The sequence below is a fragment of the Salvelinus namaycush genome, chromosome 3, assembly GCF_016432855.1.
Source record: "Salvelinus namaycush isolate Seneca chromosome 3, SaNama_1.0, whole genome shotgun sequence".
Lineage (NCBI taxonomy): Eukaryota > Metazoa > Chordata > Actinopteri > Salmoniformes > Salmonidae > Salvelinus > Salvelinus namaycush.
Genome location: NC_052309.1, coordinates 56,942,256 through 56,961,697, shown reverse-complemented (window position 1 = coordinate 56,961,697; position 19,442 = coordinate 56,942,256). Strand labels below are relative to the sequence as shown.

The 19,442-nt window shown below is 41.5% G+C and overlaps 1 protein-coding gene across 2 annotated transcripts; it reads right to left on the bottom strand.

Annotated features, from left to right (window-relative positions):
• Window positions 1-5,706: 5,706 nt before the first annotated feature.
• LOC120032976 (histone acetyltransferase KAT8-like) lies at window positions 5,707-17,554 on the bottom strand. Of its 2 annotated transcripts, XM_038979255.1 has the most exons (11): window positions 17,203-17,554; window positions 16,842-16,916; window positions 16,527-16,705; window positions 16,323-16,376; window positions 14,495-14,659; window positions 14,204-14,293; window positions 13,803-13,943; window positions 13,103-13,196; window positions 12,544-12,694; window positions 8,292-8,446; window positions 5,707-5,971 (listed from the first exon to the last, which is right to left on the bottom strand). In XM_038979255.1, the coding sequence occupies exons 1-11, from the start codon at window positions 17,531-17,533 to the stop codon at window positions 5,907-5,909; spliced, it is 1,500 nt and encodes a 499-aa protein (XP_038835183.1). In that variant the 5' UTR covers window positions 17,534-17,554; the 3' UTR covers window positions 5,707-5,906. The 2 variants fall into 2 exon arrangements, with proteins under 2 accessions (XP_038835183.1, XP_038835191.1); XM_038979263.1 differs by lacking the exons at window positions 5,707-5,971; window positions 8,292-8,446 and adding an exon at window positions 11,279-11,535.
• Between the last annotated feature and the right edge of the window lie 1,888 nt (window positions 17,555-19,442).

Sequence of the window (19,442 nt, the reverse complement as noted above, 5' to 3'; positions counted from 1 at the left end):
CAAACATGCATCCTGTTTGCAACTAGGCACTAAATTAAAACTGCAAAAAAGTGTCAAAGAAATTAACTTTATGTCCTGAATACAAAGTGTTTTTTGGGGCAAATTCTACTTACAGTAGTACCACTCTTCATATTTTCAAGCATGGTTGTGGCTGCATAATGTTATGGGTATGCTTGTCATCGGCAAGGACTAGAGTTTTTTTAGGGATAAAAAGAAACGGAAAAGAGCTAAGCACAGGAAACATCCTAGAGGAAAACCTAGTTTAGTCTGCTTTCCAACAGACACTGGGAGACAAATTCACCTTTCAGCAGGACAATAACCTAAAACACAAAGCCAAATATACACTGGAGTTGCTTACCAAGACGACATTGAATGTTCCTACGTGGTCTAGTTACACTTTCGACTTAAATCAGCGTGAATATATGGCAAGACTTGAAAATGGCGGTCTAGCAATGATCAACAGCCAACATGACAGAGCTTGAAGAATAAACAAATATATAATCATGTGCAAATATAGTACAATCCAGGTGTGCAAAGCTCTTAGAGACTTAGAGCTCGATTCCTTGTTAATCATTGGGTCATTGGTGAAATTAGTATTATGACAATATCTCTAATTAAGTCATTTAAAAACCTTATTTAATGCAATTGCAGACAGAAGTTGACAACAGGAACATAAAGCATGTTTCCGAGTAAGTTCTGCATCATAGAAAAGGTGCGATGTTATTTTATTAAACCCAAAGTCCAGCCCTAGTGATGTCACTGCCTACGTCATTATCTTTTACTTATGAGACCAAAACCATGCCTGCTCAACACTAAAACTATTGTTTATGTAGCTATCTAAAAGCTTAGCAGTAAATGTCCAAGTTGATTTATAGTGGAATGTCTAACTAATCTCTTACACTGCCCTGCAGAGTTCTGTCTTCACAGTCACACATTTCTCAGACAGTTTCTTCATAAGAGGCGGAGAGCCTAGAAAAGTACTGTGGAACAATTTTTAACCTCATAATGTATATACACTGCTCAAAAAAATAAAGGGAACACTAAAATAACACATCCTAGATCTGAATGAATGAAACATTCTTATTAAATACTTTTTTCTTTACATAGTTGAATGTGCTGACTACAAAATCACACAAAAATTATCAATGGAAATCAAATTTATCAACCCATGGAGGTCTGGATTTGGAGTCACACTCAAAATTAAAGTGGAAAACCACACTACAGGCTGATCCAACTTTGATGTAATGTCCTTAAAACAAGTCAAAATGAGGCTCAGTAGTGTGTGTGGCCTCCACGTGCCTGTATGACCTCCCTACAACGCCTGGGCATGCTCCTGATGAGGTGGCGGATGGTCTCCTGAGGGATCTCCTCCCAGACCTGGACTAAAGCATCCGCCAACTCCTGGACAGTCTGTGGTGCAATGTGGCGTTGGTGGATGGAGCGAGACATGTTGTCCCAGATGTGCTCAATTGGATTCAGGTCTGGGGAACGGGCGGGCCAGTCCATAGCATCAATGCCTTCCTCTTGCAGGAACTGCTGACACACTCCAGCCACATGAGGTCTAGCATTGTCTTGCATTAGAAAGAACCCAGGGCCAACCGCACCAGCATATGGTCTCACAGGGGGTCTGAGGATCTCGGTACCTAATGGCAGTCAGGCTACCTCTGGCGAGCACATGGAGGGCTGTGCGGCCCCCCAAAGAAATGCCACCCCACACCATGACTGACCCACCGCCAAACCGGTCATGCTGGAGGATGTTGCAGGCAGCAGAACGTTCTCCACGGCGTCTCCAGACTCTGTCACGTCTGTCACATGTGCGTGTGAACCTGCTTTCATCTGTGAAGAGCACAGGGCGCCAGTGGCGAATTTGCCAATCTTGGTGTTCTCTGGCAAATGCCAAACGTCCTGCACGGTGTTGGGCTGTAAGCACAACCCCCACCTGTGGACGTCGGGCCCTCATACCACCCTCATGGAGTCTGTTTCTGACCGTTTGAGCAGACACATGCACATTTGTGGCCTGCTGGAGGTCATTTTGCAGGGCTCTGGCAGTGCTCCTCCTAATCCTCCTTGCACAAAGGCGGAGGTAGCGGTCCTGCTGCTGGGTTGTTGCCCTCCTACGGCCTCTTCCACGTCTCCTGATGTACTGGCCTGTCTCCTGGTAGCGCCTCCATGCTCTGGACACTACGCTGACAGACACAGCAAACCTTCTTGCCACAACTCGCATTGATGTGCCATCCTGGATGAGCTGCACTACCTGAGCCACTTGTGTGGGTTGTAGACTCCGTCTCATGCTACCACTAGAGTGAAAGCACCGCCAGCATTCAAAAGTGACCAAAACATCAGCCAGGAAGCATAGGAACTGAGAAGGGGTCTGTGGTCACCACCTGCAGAACCACTCCTTTATTGGGGGTGTCTTGCTAATTGCCTATAATTTCCACCTTTTGTCTATTCCATTTGCACAACAGCATGGGACATTTATTGTCAATCAGTGTTGCTTCCTAAGTGGACAGTTTGATTTCACAGAAGTGTGATTGACTTGGAGTTACATTGTGTTGTTTAAGTGTTCCCTTTATTTTTTTGAGCAGTGTATATTGTTCATCTGTAGTCTAGGACCCTATAAATGTAAGGAAGAAGGGTCTTCTAACCCCTCCCCTTCTATTAATACAACATAAGCATAATCAATTATTATAATACATCAAACATTTGGTACAGCCTCATGACCCCTACGTGAACCACCTTCAATTGCCAATGGTGATTCTAACATGTATTGACTCAGGGGTGTGAATACTTATGTAAATTAAATATTTCCAGATTTCATTTTCAATACATTTACAAACATTCCTTAAACCGTGTTTTCACTTTGTCATGAAAGGGTAGTATGTAAATATGTTTTAAAAAGTGATTTATTTATTTGGGCTGTAACAATGGGACTCCCTAAATCTTTCTCAGATTATTACCAATCCCAGAAAAGGCTACTCTCCTCGATGTTATCCTCACAAATAATCCTGATAGGTATCAGTCTGGTGTTTTCTGTAATGACCTTAGTGATCACGGTTTTACAGCTTGTGTTCGTGATGGCTGCTCAGTGAAACGACCTGTCCTGATTTGTCATAGACGCTTGCTAAAAATCTTTAATGAGCAAGACTTCCTTCATGAACTAGCCTCTGTAAAATGGTATAGAATCAGCTTGATCCCCTCTGTCGAAGAGTGCTTGGACCTTCTTTTTTTATATTTTCAGTGGTATTGTTAACAAACACACCTCCATAAAGAAAATTAGATTATTAAACAGGTTCAGCCCCTGGTTCAACCGTGAGTTACTCCACCTCAAGAATTGCATTTGGCAAAAGGCTAGGCACATGCATACTCAGGCTGACTGGCTATTGTTCAGGCAAATGAGAAATAAGTGCGCTCAGACTATCCGGAAGGCCAAAGTTAGATACTTTTTAAGGAGCAGTTCTCTCTCTGTGGGTCTAACCCCAAGAAGTTCTGGAAAACGGTTAATGACCTGGAGAATAAACTCTGCTCCTCAAAGCTGCCCATGTCCCTTAGCACATGGCAGAGCTCTTTAAACACCACTTTGTTAAGTCAGGATTCCTATTTGACTCAGTCATGCCTCCTTGCCCGCCCAACATTTCCTCATCTCCCACCCCTTCTAATGCGACTATCCCCGATGCTTCTCCCTCTTTTCCCCCTGCACCACTACAAAGTTTCTCCCTGCAGACGGTCACAAAAGGAGCTCCTTAAACTTGATCCCAAAAAAAACATCTGGATCAGATGGTTTAGACCCTTTCTTCTATAAGGTTGCTGCCCCTATCATCGCCAAGCCTATCTCTGACCTTTTAACATGTCTCTCCTTTCTTGAGAGGTTCCCATTGCTTGGAAGGCAGCCACAGTTCGTCCTTTATTTAAAGGGGGAGATCAAACTGATCCTAACTGTTATAGGCCTATTTCTACTTTGCCCTGTTAATCAAGTGTTGGAAAAACGTGTCAATAATCAACTGACTGACTTTCTTGATGTCTATAGTATTATCTCTGGTAAGCAATCTGGTTTCCGCTCAGGTTATGGATGTGACACTGCAACCTTAAAAAGGTCCTCAATAATATCACAATTGCCCTTGATTCTAAGCAATATTGTGCTGCTATTTTTATTGACTTGGCCAAAGCTTTTGATACGGTAGACCATTCCATTCTTGTGGGCCGGCTAAGGAATATTGGTGTCTTTGAGGGGTCTTTGGCCTGGTTTGCTAACTACTTCTCTCAAAGAGTGCGGTGTATAAAGTCAGAAAATTTGCTGTCTCTGCCACTGCCTGTCACCAAGGGAGTACCCCAAGGCTCGATCCTAGGCCCCACGCTCTTCTCAATTTACATCAACATAGCTCAGGCAGTAGGAAGCTCTCTCATCCATTTATATGCAAATTATATTCTTATACTCAGCTGGCCCCTCCCCGGATTTTGTGTTAAATGCTCTACAACAAAGCTTTCTAAGTGTCCAACAAGCTTTCACTACCCTTAACCTTGTTCTGAACATCTCCAAAACAAAGGTCATGTGGTTTGGTAAGAAGAATTCCCCACCGGTGTGATTACTACCTCTGAGGGTTTAGAGCTTGAGGTAGTCACCTCATACAAGTACTTGGGAGTATGGCTAGACGGTGCACTGTCCTTCTCTCAGCACATATCAAAGCTGCAGGCTAAAGTTACATCTAGACTTGGTTTCCTCTATCGTAATTGCTCCTCTTTCACCCCAGCTGCCAAACTAACCCTGATTCAGATGACCATCCTATCCATGCTAGATTACAGAGACATAATTTATAGATCGGCAGGTAAGGGTGCTCTCGAGCGACTAGATGTTCTTTACCATTCGGCCATCAGATTTGCCACCGATGCTCCTTATAGGACACATCACTGCACTCTATACTCCTCTGTAAACTGGTCATCTCTGTATACCCGTCGCAAGACCCACTGGTTGATGCTTATTTATAAAACCCTCTACGGCCTCACTCTCCCATATCTGAGATATCTACTGCAGCCCTCATCCTCCACATACAACACCCGTTCTGCCGGTCACATTCTTTTAAAGGTCCCCAAAGCACACACATCCCTGGGTCGCTCCTCTTTTCGGGTTCGCTGCAGCTAGCGACTGGAACGAGCTGCAACAAACACTCAAACTGGACAGTTTTATCTCAATCTCTTCATTCAACTGGTATTCAGGTGTGTTAGAGCAGGGGTAGAGCAAAAGCCTGCAAACCGAACCCTCTAGGAGGAGTGTTGTACACCCCTGCCTTCCCATTCAATTCCTTTAAAAACATATTATTATCCACATGACAATATAGACAAAGTCTTACGGGAATTTGTTGAGAAAATACCTAACGCCTCCATGTGAAATCTAATACCAACTGCTTTCTCTCCATGTCATATCAACTTTACACAATTGAGTAACAACTGTGCGCCATATAATACAATTGTAATTAAAAAAATAAAAATAAACAATACTGACCGTTTTTTTTTTTATTGCATCCATGATTGTTATTACCAGTATTTTCAAAGCATATAGGAGTAGTCTTCACTCAGTCTTCATAGTAGTTGCTTCAGGTGCCTTTGCACCCCAAAGGAAAAATATAACTAAGAGAAACACTGCTATTGAGTCAAGTAGAAATTGCCAGTACAAATCACTAAGTTAAAGGAAAGAAAAAAGACCACCCAAGTGAATATCACTATCCTTGTTTATTAAAAAAAAAAAACTGAAAAGACTGAAAGACGCTAGTTATGTACATGTTGGTTCCTCTTTACAACAAATAGCTTAAACTGGGAACAAAGAACAAGGGGAGGGAAGGAGGCACTTCGAGAACGAATACCATGCGTGTGTGGGTTGGTTGGGTAGTCTGGCATGATGTCACTAGCACCTCCCCTCACTTCTTGGAGAACTTGGCTTGCTTATGTTTGGGCGGGGCCCACTTCAGACACACGGTGTCAACTGAGGAGACAGAGAAACACTCTGGTCAGGCTCACACACACACACACATTGTGACAGTGTTATACCTATGATATCATCCTCACGAGACAACTGCATACTGTATACTAGTGCTGAGCGATTACTGCTTTGAGGTTGGTTTGGTTTTGGTACAATTATAACAACAAAAAAGAACATATTTGTTTAAACATTGAATGCTGTAACACAGAATAAAACAATTAATAAAAAGTCTCATGATGGTAGTGACAGCCCATTACCACTTATCACACACACACACATCATTTATTCGCATTACTTTACTTCAATAAAATATTTCAATTGTATATATTACATTTGTTTTATAACTTTATCATTTAATTCCAAGTCATCATCTCATCTCTAAAGAGCTGCTGCCTATGCTGTCTGAAAAAAAAAAAAAAAACTATTTTAGCAATTCTTCAAAGTACAGTGCCTTCGGAAAGTATTCAGACCCCCTTGACTTTCCACATTTTGCTACGTTAGACTAATTCAAAAATTTATTAAATAAAAAAATCCTCAGCAATCTACACACAAAACCCCATAAAAACAAAGCTAAAACAGGTTTTTTGAGCTAATTTATTAAAATAACAGAATTACCTTATTTACATAAGTATTCAGAACCTTTGCTATGGGACTCGACATTTAAGTCAGGTGCATCCTGTTTCCATTGATCATCCTTGAGACGTTCCTATAACTTGATTGGAGTCCACTTGTGGTAAATTCAATTGATTGGACATGATTTGGAAAGGCACACACTTGTCTATATACTGTCCCACAGTTGACAGTGCATATCAGAACAAAAACCAAGCAATGAGGTCGAAAGAATTGTCGGTAGAGCTCCAAGACAGGATTGTGTCGAGGCACAGATCTGGGGAAGGGTACCAAAGCATTTCTGTAGCATTGAAGGTTCCCAAGAACACAGTGGCTTCCATCATAGTTAAATGGAAGAAGTTTGGAACGACCAAGACTCTTCCTAGAGCTGGCCGCCCGGCCAAATTGAGCAATCGGGAGAGAAGGGCCTTGGTCGGGGAGGTGACCAAGAACCCAATGGTCACTCTGACAGAGCTCCAGAGTTCCTCTGTGGAGATGGGAGAACCTTCTAGAAGGACAACAGTCTTTGGCAGCACTCCACCAATCAGGCCTTTATGGTAGAGTGGGCAGACGGAAGCACATGACAGCCCGCTTGGAGTTTGCCAAAAGGCACCTAAAAACTCTCAGACCACGAGAATAAGGATTCTCTGGTCTGATGAAACCCCCACGGGTAAGATTTGTTTTTGCAAAAAATAACTTTTTGTGGCCTTGATTCCATCTGAAATACACAGCAAAATTATTGAATACTTTATAGAGTTTACCTCCCAGATTTGAAAAATGTGTTTTGCTATTGTGTAGGAAGACATGACTTTACAATATAAAATTAAGGAAAATGTATGAATTCTGGGTATTGTTAGTCATTTTTTTTATATTGTCTAGGTTTAGACCTATACGATCAGGACTATTTTCTAAGAGAGAGAACATTAATCCTTCAACATTTAACCTGTCTTAATTACAGGCATTTCAGTTTTTTATTTTGAATACATTTACAAAATTTTCTAAAACCTGTTTTCGCTTTGCCATTATGGGGTATTGTGTGTAGATTGCTGAGGATTTGTATTTATTTAATGCATTTTACAATAAGGATGTAACGTAACAGAATGTGGAAAAAGTCAAGGGGTCTGAATACTTTTTTTTTATACACAATAGCAAAACACATTTTTCACATCTGGGAGGTAAACTCTATAAAGTATTCAATCATTTTGCTGTATATTTCAAATGGAACCAAGGCCACAAAAAAAAGTATTCAGTCCTTTCTGATAAGTACTTACAAATGAGGGGACTAGGGGCTTGTCCCAAATGGCACCTTATTCCCTATATAGGGAATAATAAAAAAGTGGGTGCTTACATTTGTTCCATTTCACACATGTAGTGTATATTATATGCATGTTAATCGGACATTTGTTTTTTGCATATCCCCGAAACACCCTCGGAGAAGGAGGTCAGAGCCAGGGATCCGCCATTATTGACTGCAACCCTGGAGCAACTAGTGCCTTGCTCAAAGGCACATAGACACATATTTTTCATGTAGTCGGCTCAGGGATTCGAACCAGCGACCTTTCAATTACTGGCCCAACGTTCTTAACCGCTGGACTACCTGCAGCCCTGGGGGGGGGGGGGGCAGTAGGGCTCTGGTCAAAAGTAGTGCACTATATAGGGAATAAGGTGTCATTTGGGATGGAGCCTATGAGACGTGAAAAGGAAACATGTCTACCTGTGATTGGCGGCTTCTTGTACTGGGCGCTCTTGAGGTGTTCCTCAACCAGTTTGGGAGTGACACATATGACATGCTGGCCCTTCCAGTATTTCACCATGTTGAGGGACTGTAGCGTACTGATGATGTCACCCTGGGTAATACTGGTCATCTGACTGTGGAGGGGGGAGAGCAATGAGAATCTGGGGCTGAGTGTGTGTGTGGTCAAATGTATAGTTGAAGTCGGAAGTTTACATACACCTTAGCCAAATACATTTAAACTCAGTTTTTCACAATTCCTGACATTTAATCATAGTAGAAATTGCCTGTCTTAGGTCAGTTAGGATCACAACTTATATTTTAAGAATGTGACATGTCAGAATAATAGTAGAGAGAATGATTTATTTCAGCTTTAATTTCTTTCATCACATTCCCAGTGGGTCAGAAGTTTACATACACTCAATTAGTATTTGGTAGCATTGCCTTTAAATTGTTTAACTTGGGTCAAACGTTTCGGATAGCCTTCCACAACCTTCCCACAATAAGGTGGGTGAATTTTGGCCCATTCCTCCTGACAGAGGTGGTGTAACGGAGTCAGGTTTGAAGGCCTCCTTGATCGCACACGCTTTTTCAGTTCTGCCCACAAATTGTCTATAGGATTGAGGTCAGGGCTTTTTGATGGCCACTCCAATACCTTGACTTTGTTGTTCTTAAGCCATTTTGCCACAACTTTGGAAGTATGCTTGGGGTCATTGTCCATTTGGAAGACCCATTTGCGACCAAGCTTTAACATCCTGACTGATGTTTTGAGATGTTGCTTCAATATATCCACATAATTTTCCTTCCTCATGACGCCATTTTTTTGTGAAGTGCACCAGACCCTCCTGCAGCAAAGCACCCCTGCAACATGATGCTGCCACCGTGCTTCATGGTTGGGATGGTGTTCTTCAACTTGCAAGCCTCTCCCTTTTTCCTCCCAAAATAACGATGGTCATTAGGGCCAAACAGTTCTAGTTTTGTTTCATCAGACCAGAGGACATTTCTCCAAAAAGTACAATCTTTGTCCCTATGTGCAGTTGCAAACCGTAGTCTGGCTTTTATATGGCGGTTTTGGAGCAGTGGCTTCTTCCTTATTGAGCAGCCTTTCAGGTTATGTCGATATAAGACTCATTTTTACTGTGGATATAGATACTTTTGTATCCGTTTCCTCCAGCATCTTCACAAGGGGCTTTGCTGTTGTTCTGGTATTGATTTGCACTTTTCGCACCAAAGTACGTTCATCTCTAGGAGACAGAACGCATCTCCTTCCTGAGCAGTATGACAGCTGCGTGGTCCCACGGTGTTAATACTTGCATACTATTGTTTGTATAGAATAGCATGGTACCTTCAGGCATTTGGAAATTGCTCCCAAGGATGAACCAATAAATCAGGTCTTGGCTGATTTCTTTTGATTTCCCCATGATGCCAAGCAAAGAGGCACTGAGTTTGAAGGTAGGCCTTGAAATACATCCACAGGTGCACCTCCAATTGACTCAAATTATGTCAATTAGCCTATCAGAAGCCATGACATAATTTTCTGGAATTTTCCAAGCTCTTTAAAGGCATAGTCAACTTAGTGTATGTAAACTTCTGACCCACTGGAATTGTGATACAGTAAATTATAAAGTGAAATAATCTGTCTGTAAACAAATGTTGGAATAATTACTTGTGTCATGCACAAAGTAGATGTCCTAACCGACTTGCCAAAATTATAGTTTGCTAACAAGAAATTTGTGGAGTGGTTGAAAAATGAGTTTTAATGACACCAACCTTAGTGTATGTAAACTTCCGACTTCAACTGTATACAACTATGATGTGGGAGTACTTGACATACACTACCGTTAAAAAATTTGGGGTCACTTAGAAAACCCTTTTGGAATTATGTTAGCACACCTGAAAACTGTTGTGCTAATTAAAGCAGCAATAAAACTGTCCTTCTTCAGACTGGTTGAGTATCTGGAGCCTCAGCATTTGTGGGTTCAATTACAGGCTCAAAATGGCCAGAAACAAAGGACTTTCAGTCTAGAAACTCGTCAGTCTATTCTTGTTCTGAGAAATGAAGGCTATTCCATGCAAGAAATTGCCAAGAAACTGAAGATCTGGTACAACGCTATGTACTACTCCCTTCACAGAACAGCGCAAACTGTCTCTAACCAGAATAGAAAGAGGAATGGGAGGCCCCGGTACCCAACTGAGCAAGAGGACAAGTACATTAGAGTGTTTAGTTTGAGAAACAGACGCCTTACAAGTCTTCGAATGGAAGCTTCATTAAATAGTACCCGCAAAACACCAGCCTCAACGTCAACAGTGAAGAGGCGACTCTGGGATGCTGGCCTTCTAGACAGAGTTCCTCTGTCCAGTGTCTGTGTTCTTTTGCCCATCTTAATCTTTTATTTTTATTAGCAAGTCTGAGATATGGCTTTTTCTTTGCAAGTCAGCCTAGAAGGTCAGCATCCCGGAGTTGCCTCTTCACAACATGCCATTGGAACACAGGAGTGATGGTTGCTGATAATGCCTCTGTACGCCTATGTAAATATTCCATTACAATCTTCCTTTTCCAGCTACAATAGTCATTTACAACATTAACAATGTCTACACTGTATTTCTGATCAATTTGATGTTATTTTAATGGACCAAAAAAAAGTGCTTTTCTTTAAAAAACAAGAACACCTCTAAGTGACCCCAAACTTTTGAACGGTAGTGTATGTACAAGTGAATGCAGATGTACCTATGTTGTGGATTTGCAAGTGGATGGATATTCACATACAGTACCAGTCAAAAATTTGGACACCTAATCATTCCATTTTTATTTGTTTTTACTATTTTTTACGTTGTTGAATAATGGTGAAGACATCAAAACTATGAAATAACATATGGAATCAAGTAGTAACCAAAAAAAGTGTTAAATCAAAATATATTTTTTATTTGAGATTCTTCAAAGTAGCCACCCTTTTCCTTGATGACAGCTTTGCACACTTTTGGCATTCTCTCAACCAACTTCATGAGGTAGTCTCATGGAATACTTTTCAAACTGTCTTGAAGGAATTCCCACATATGCTGAGCACTTGTTGGCTGCTTTTCATTCACTCTGCGGTCCTACTCAACCCAAACCCTCTCAATTGGGTCGAGGTCAGGTGATTGTGGAGGCCAGGTCATCTGATGCAGCACTCTCCTTCTTGGCCAAATAGCCCTTACTTAGCCAGGAGGTGTGATTTCGGTCATTGTCCTGTTGAAAAACAAATGATAGTTGCACTAAGCGCAAACCAGATGGTATGGCGTATCGCTGCAGAATGATAATGCTGTGGTATCCATGCTGGTTAAGTGTGCATTGAATTCTAAATAAAAATTACAGACAGTGTCTGCATCCTCCTCCATGCTTCACATCTCACAAAGACACGGAGGTTGGAACCAAAAATGCAAAATTTGGACTCATCAGGACAGATTTCTACTAGTCTGATGTCAATTGCTCGTGTTTCTTGGCCCAAGCAAGTCGCTTCTTCTTATTGGTGTCCTTTAGTAGTGGTTTCTTTGCAGCAGTTCGACCATGAAGGCCTGATTCACACAGTCTCCTCTGAACAGTTGATATTGAGATGTGTCTGTTATTTGGGCTGCAATTTCTGAGGCAGGCAACACTAATTAATTGGTCCACTGCAGCAGAGGTAACTCTAGGTCTTCCTTTCCTGTGGCCGTCCTCATGAGAGCCAGTTTCACCACAGCGACTGCACTTGAAAAAACTTTCAAAGTTATTGAAATTTTCCAAATTGACTGACCTTCATGTCTTAAAGTAATGATGTACTGTCATTTCTCTTTGCTTATTTGAGCTGTTCTTGCCATAATATGGACTTGGTCTTTTACCAAATAGGACTATCTTCTGTATACTCCCCCACCTTGTCACAACACAATTGATTGGCTCAAACGCATTAAGAACGAAAGAAATTCCACATATACAATTTTAACAAGGCACACCTGTTAATTGAAATGCATCACAGGTGACTGACTACCTCATGAAGCTGTTTGAGAAAGGGTGGCAACTTTGAAGAACCTCAAATAAACACTTTTTTGGTTGCTACATGATTCCATACGTGTTATTTCATAGTGTTGATGTCTTCACTGCTATTCTACAATGTAGAAAATAGTAAAAACTAAGAAAAACCCTGGAATGAGTAAGTGTGTCCAAACCTTTGACTGGAACTGTACATGATGGTGAGGTGAAAGAGGTTACATGTTTGTGTACCTGAGGTCCTTGATGGAGAGCGTGCCCCTGAAGTCCCTGAGGATCTCCAGCAGCACCCAGGACCAGTAGCTCCTGTAGCTCAGCTTGCCCAGGTCTGACAAGGGCTTCTCTGGAGAACCCACTGTACTCTCCAATTTAGACAGCTCATAACCTAGAGAGAGCACATGTGATAGTGTGTGTTAGAGCTGGGACGATAAACCAAAAATCGTCGTCAGTCACCAACCAAACCGGCCATTTATCAACAACATCTTACTGATATCGATAATAATGATAAGTAGCCTTTACTAGAAATGTGAAATGGAATAGGCCTAAGCCGGCTAATATGAGCTATTGCTAATGGGAAAATTGCTAACATTCAATGTAGTAGTAGTAGTTGTTGTTTAAGGGGTATAAATAAAATAATGAGTGCTTAATAATTGTATTAACTTCTCACAATTTATCACTAACCTAATAATTCACTCAATTCATCGTAATATGGATTTTTGTCCATATTGCCCAGCTCTAGAGTGTGTGTGTGTGTGTGTGTGTGTGTGTGTGTGTGTGTGTGTATCCCACTCACTGAAGGCTATGAGGAACTTTCCGTATCCTCTGCGCTGGTAGGGTGGGAGGGTGAGGATACACGCCACGTTATTCCCATCCGGCGACTCTTTCTCCTGTGGAACACACAAAACAGGCTCAGCTTTTGTAGGCCAACACTATACCAGTTATCCATTCTCCTAAAACAATGAACACTTTCCTTCAGATTTGAGACTTTCCGCAAGAAATAAGACATTTTTAGGTCCAAAAGGCTTCTTAACAGCTTCTATCCCCAAGCCATAAGACACCTGAACAGCTATCCAAATGGCTACCCGGACTATTTGCATTACATGTAGAGATTACCTCGACTAACCACATTGATTCTGTACCGGTACCCCCTGTATATAGCCTCTTTACTGTTATTTTATTGTTGCGCTTTAATTATTTGTTATTTTTCTATTTCATGTATTTATTGTTTACTTCAGTTTATTTTGTAAATATTTTCTTAACACTTGTTTTTTTCCTGCATTGTTGGTTAAGGGTTTGTAAGTAAGCATTTCACTGTGTTCGTTGTATTCGGCGCATGCGACAAATACAATTTGATTTGGATTTGAATTACAATCATTAATGAAATACGTTACTAACCCTCCCCCAAAAGAAACCAGCTACATTACAGATATACATTTTTTCTTTGGAGAAGTAGCCACCGATATCCCCATCCCTGTACTGGGACCAGTACTTACTTTGGAGAAGTATCCCACTATGTGTGCTCCCTGCCTGTTGACTTCAGTCAGGATGTAAAAGACAAAAGGCTCCACGTCAAAGTACAGCGTCTTGTGGTCCAGGAAGAGCTTGGCCAGTAGACACAGGTTCTGACAGTAGATCTACAGAAAGAGACATGGGTCAGTTATCATCAGTGGGTTTGTTTGTTTGTTTTAATACACTTTGCAGTTGCTCAATGAAGTTGAGTCAGGTGTGAGTGCTGGGATGGAACAAACATATGCAAATCAGGGGTACCCCCAAGACCTAAGTTGAAAGGTCAAGGTTGTTCTTGTTCCCAGTTAACTAACACCTGTCTAAATTGCTTTCAGGACACAGTTTGGGGTAATTCTCTGTGGTCTGGTCCTGCCTCTTGTGTCCTTACCTTGTGGTCGCGACCGTCCACTTCGTACACAGAGATGTTGCTCCGCCTGTAGATCTCTTTCCCAGGAGGCTGCCTCCACTGACATTGGGACTGGAGGAACAGATAGAGAGAGGAAAGGTAGAGAGAGGAAATAGAGGTGGAGAACGATGAAACAAGTATGTGGTGCAAAGCATTTCAACTGTATATTGGTGAAATAGAAGTGCTAGTCTCAAATGCTAGATGGTAATAAAAGCCAACAGTAATGTTGAAGCTAACAGTGCTTTTAAACTGTTGAAGCTGACAGTCACCGACCAGGTGGTATCTGAAGGTCTTCTCGTACTTCATGTACTTGAGGCAGTACTCGCAGATCCACAGCTTGGGCTGTTTGCCGTAGTCCTCTGGGAATGGGGAGAAATACCAGGCGTCAATCTCGAAGTTACCAATCTGGATCTTGTCCACGTACTTCACTTTAGTAATCTGGGAGAGAGAGGCAAGGACACATTTATACTTTCCTCCCCCCTCTAGTAACTGCATTGTTTTACTACTACATACAGTACGAGTCAAAAGTTTGGACACCTATTTATTCAAGGGTTTTTCTTTATTTTACTATTTTCTACATTGTAGAATAATAGTGAAGACAACACTATGAAATAACACATATGGAATCATGTAGTAACCAAAAAAAGTGTTAAACAAATCAAAATATTTTATATATTTGAGTTTCTTCAAATAGCCACCCTTTGCCTTGATGACACCTTTGCACACTCTTAGCATTTTCTCAACCAGCTTCACCGAATGCTTTTCCAACAGTTTGAAGGAGTTCCCACATATGCTGAGCACTTGTTGGCTGCTTTTCCTTCACTCTGTGGTCCAACTCATCCCAAACCCTCTCAATTGGGTTGAGGTGGGGTGATTGTGTATGCCAGGTCATCTGATGCAGCACTCCACCACTCTCCTTCTTGGTCAAATAGCCCTTACACAGCCTGGAGGTGTGTTTTGGGTTATTGTCCTGTTGAAAAACAAATGATGTTCCACTAAGCGCAAACTAGATGGGATGGCGTATCGCTGCAAAATGCTGTGGTATCCATGCTGGTTAACTGTGCCTTGAATTATAAATAAATCACTGCCAGTGTCACCAGCAAAGCACCCCCACACCTCCTCCATGCTTCACGGTGGGAACCACACATGGAGATAATCCGTTCACCTACTTTGCGTCTCACAAAGACACAGCGGTGGGAACCAAAAATCTCAAATTTGGACTCATCAGACCAAAGGACAGATTTCCACCGGTCTAATGTCCATTGCTCGTGTTTCTCGGCCCAAGCAAGTCTCTTCTTCTTATTGGTGTCCTTTAGTAGTGGTTTCTTTTCAGAAATTAAACCATGAAGGCCTGATTCACACAGTCTCCTCTGAACAGTTGATGATGAGATGTGTGTTACTTCAACTCTGAAGCATTTCTTTGGGCTGCAATTTCTGAGGCTGGTAAGTCTAATGAACTTATTATCCTCTGCAGCAGAGGTAACTGGGTGTTCCATTCCTGTGGCGGTCCTCATGAGAACCAGTTTCATCATAGCGCTTGATGGTTTTTGTGACTGCACTTGAAGAAACGTTCATAGTTCTTAAAAATCCGGATTGACTGACCTTCATGTCAAAGTAATGATGGACTGTCGTTTCTCTTTGCTTATTTGAGCTGTTCTTGCCATAATATGTACTTTGTATTTTACCAAATAGGGCTATCTTCTGTATACCACCCCTACCTTGTCACAACACAACTGATTGGCTCAAACCCATTAAGAAGGAAAGAAATTCCACAAATTAACTTTTAACAAGGCACACCTGTTAATTGAAATGCATTCCAGGTGACTACCTCATGAAACTGGTTGAGAGAATGCCAAGAGTGTGCAAAGCTGTCATCAAGGCAAAGGGTGGCTACTTTGAAGAATCTCAAATATATTATTGATTTGTTGAACACTTTTTTGGTTACTACATGATTATTTCATAGTTTTGATGTCTTCACTATTCTTCTACAATGTAGAAAATAATAAAAATTAAACAAAAACCCTGGAATGAATAGGCGTCCAAACTTTTGACAGGTACTGTATATCAAAAGGTGCATTACATTATAGCTACACACACTTACCGCCTCATGCTCCTTCTCCAGGGCAGCTGTGGTGGGGTCCATCTCTGCGTACGTCTGGAGGGAAAGAGGAGTTCCATTAGAAAACAGAACAGAGGGAGCCCATTTAACATCTGAATCTAACTCATCTGACTGACAGAAATTGACAATGGGGATCTGATCCCCGCTGTGGGGGTATGTAGTCTGGAACCTCCTGCACTAGCCTACCTTCTGCACGTGGTTGATCTCATCATGTTTGCGTTTCTGGTTGCGGGTGATCTTCCTCTCGGGCTGCTCCCCCAGCTCGCCCCCTCCTCCACCCTCAGCGATTTTTGTCACTGCATCCTTCGCCGTCTTGGTCAGTGCCAGGCGAGCCTTGCCCACCCACTCATCCAGACGTCTGTTAACTACAGGCCCAGGGGAGAGGTAAAGAGAGGATTGGAGGAGGAGAAGGAAGAAACGATAAAGGGAGGTGGAGGAAAGTAGAAGGAGAGGTGTGTGAAAAGATAGAGCATGGAAGTGCTGTGTGTGTGTCCCACTCACATCCAACATAGTGTACGTAGAACTCCTCTCTGCCCTCCTGTTCGTTCAGCCTGGACTGGATAACCTCAGCAGAATCTGAAAGAAAGAGGTTGAGTTTTACTGAATTAACTGTAGCCATCTCTGTAAAAAGCACATCTAGCTTGCTAACTATAGCTTACAGCTCATAGAGCTTGATGGGCTTGAATGTAAACAATAAACAAAACCACAATTTAACAATAAAAAAAAAACCTGCACAGTTAGTTACGAAATGTTTCTCTATCAGTCTTTAGATGCACGCAGAACAAGTCGATAGTGCTCTGCCGCTGCCTCACAGCCTTTTCAAACGTAGCTAACTAGTAATGGTTTATAAACAAATACTTACGCCATGTCTTGTCGGCTCGCTGACATAAATACGTCTCTCCGATTTCGACTGACACCTCTTGCTCCCTGCCCAACAACACTCCTTCCCCGTTGCGCTGAGGAATCGAGCCCCCGGCTTCTCTTTCCCGATCAATGGCCTCCGACTCATCCTCCTCCCCACCACTGCCGTTAGATGAACAAGGGGCTTGTATTCCGGCGTCCAAGTCTTCCCGGTCAGTTACGTTGTGTCCTGGGTCAATTTCAACGTCCATTCGGTCATCTGGAAGATTGTTGTTATAGTTATTGTCTCGAATATGACGCTCATTCGTCGTTAGCACTGCTCCGGCAGACATCTTGTCTTATTTCAAAACACTGCCCCGGACAATGTGAGTTTGCGTAGTACACATGGGGGCGTACACGACTCTTCTTAGCAAGTTGCTCTTCTAACAGATCTAGGATCAGATTATCTACCCCCCGGGTTGGGCAGGTTACTTTCTAAATGTAATCCGTTACAGTTACTAGTTACTAGTTACCTGTCCAAAATTGTAATCAGTAACGTAATTTTTGGATTACCCAAACTCAGTAACATAATCTGATTACATTCCGTTACTTTTAGATTACTTTCCCTTTAAGAGGCATTAGAAGAAGACAAAAATGTATGTTACCAGTTGAACGACATCTATTGCAGGATAAATCAATGTTAAAGTTTATATAGCTGTATATGGATGTTACATTTAACTTTATGGGTTGGTTATGTTGGCTTCTTCTAACCCATTGCTTTCTACTACATATAATAATACGATTAAATTATATCTTTACATTAAAAATAAAAGTCTATCAGCATTCCAGTCATTCCAATAAATGTTATACCCCCTTGATCTTCAAGAATAGGACTTGGAAATGTGGAAGTATAGATTAGTCAAATTGTTTTACCTGCGCATAACCCCAAAACTAAGGATTTATACGCCACCCCTCCTCATTATTTATGATTTTTTTTGTCATGGAGGACTGATTGGGCTCATTGATTCGAGTTGAAAAATAAATGCTGCTCTCATGGAATGGCATGCTTTGAGCACTACAGAAAAGTGGTATTTACATGTGAAAAATTAATGCCATGTGCTGCATGTGCTATAGGCCTATTGTTTACCTTTTTGTTGGTGCGACTTTGATATCTTGATAATATGCAGCTGTTTAAAGGGCAAATCCACAGATGAAACAATAACAAAACGGACTAAGATTAAGATTATTAATACTCAGAGCTATGGATGCAAGGACTGACCATCCATGATATAAAATTATTGTTTTAACCATGTTATTGGGCTATACAGTGTTTGTTAACATTTACAATGTTTACAAACATTGGAATAAAACAAGCTTATATGTTGGTTTCTCATGGAGTGTGACAGATGAACTAAACTCATGAGCGATTTAAGTTATATTCTTTAATAATCAATGGATATATATATATCATTTATAAGTCAAATTGATGTAGAAACTACAGATTGCCCCTTTTAAGTCTATCAAAAGTGTACAAGTTTGAGCATGCGTCCATTAGGCCTATGGATTTATTTATTTTATCAGCATGAATTAGATTGAGCAATAAAAGCTCCGCGTTTATTCCATAGGCTTGGATCCGCACTATGCAGCTGTTGCAAGAGCGCATTTTCACTGTCTGTCCAATGGTTTCAAAAACAATGATTGGTAGGCAGCTTAAACTTCTTGAATTCAACCATTATTAAATACACATTTAGATTGATGAACAGCCATCCAAAACAACCACAATCCGTAAGGCGCAAATAGACAAATGAGAGAGCAGCAGTGTGATTCACAATGCGCATGTTATGTGTTGCTTGTCCTATGTTGCTCTGGGTGTGCTCACTGCTCATTGATTGTCTGTATTGTTAGTGTAACTGTTTTTAATAACCTGCCCAGGGACTGCGTTTGAAAATTAGCCGGCTGGCTAAAACCGGCACTTTCACTGAAACGTTGATTCATGTGCACTGTCCCTGTAAAAATTCAAATAAACTCAAACTATATAGATATCAATAATAAGTGATATCCGTATCGCCGTAGACTACATATGTAAAGACGTCATCATTTCCTAGTCAAAGTTCGTACGACAGGTGTAGGCGATCATTACAGGGCTCTCCAACCCTGTTCCTGCCACGCTACTCTCCTGTAGGCTTTCACTCCAACCCCAGTTGGATTCATTGATTAATTTTATAAACCAGCTAATTATTAGAATCAGGTGCGCTAGATTAG

Excerpts from the sequence above, each read along its gene's own strand:
- LOC120032976 (XM_038979255.1), bottom strand. The coding sequence starts at position 17,533 with ATGTCTGCCGGAGCAGTGCTAACGACGAATGAGCGTCATATTCGAGAC. Across the intron at positions 16,377-16,526 it reads AGATCAACCACGTGCAGAAG|ACGTACGCAGAGATGGACCC; the intron begins GTAGGCTAGTGC and ends CTTTCCCTCCAG. Across the intron at positions 13,197-13,802 it reads TAGTGGGATACTTCTCCAAA|GAGAAAGAGTCGCCGGATGG; the intron begins GTAAGTACTGGT and ends TGTGTTCCACAG.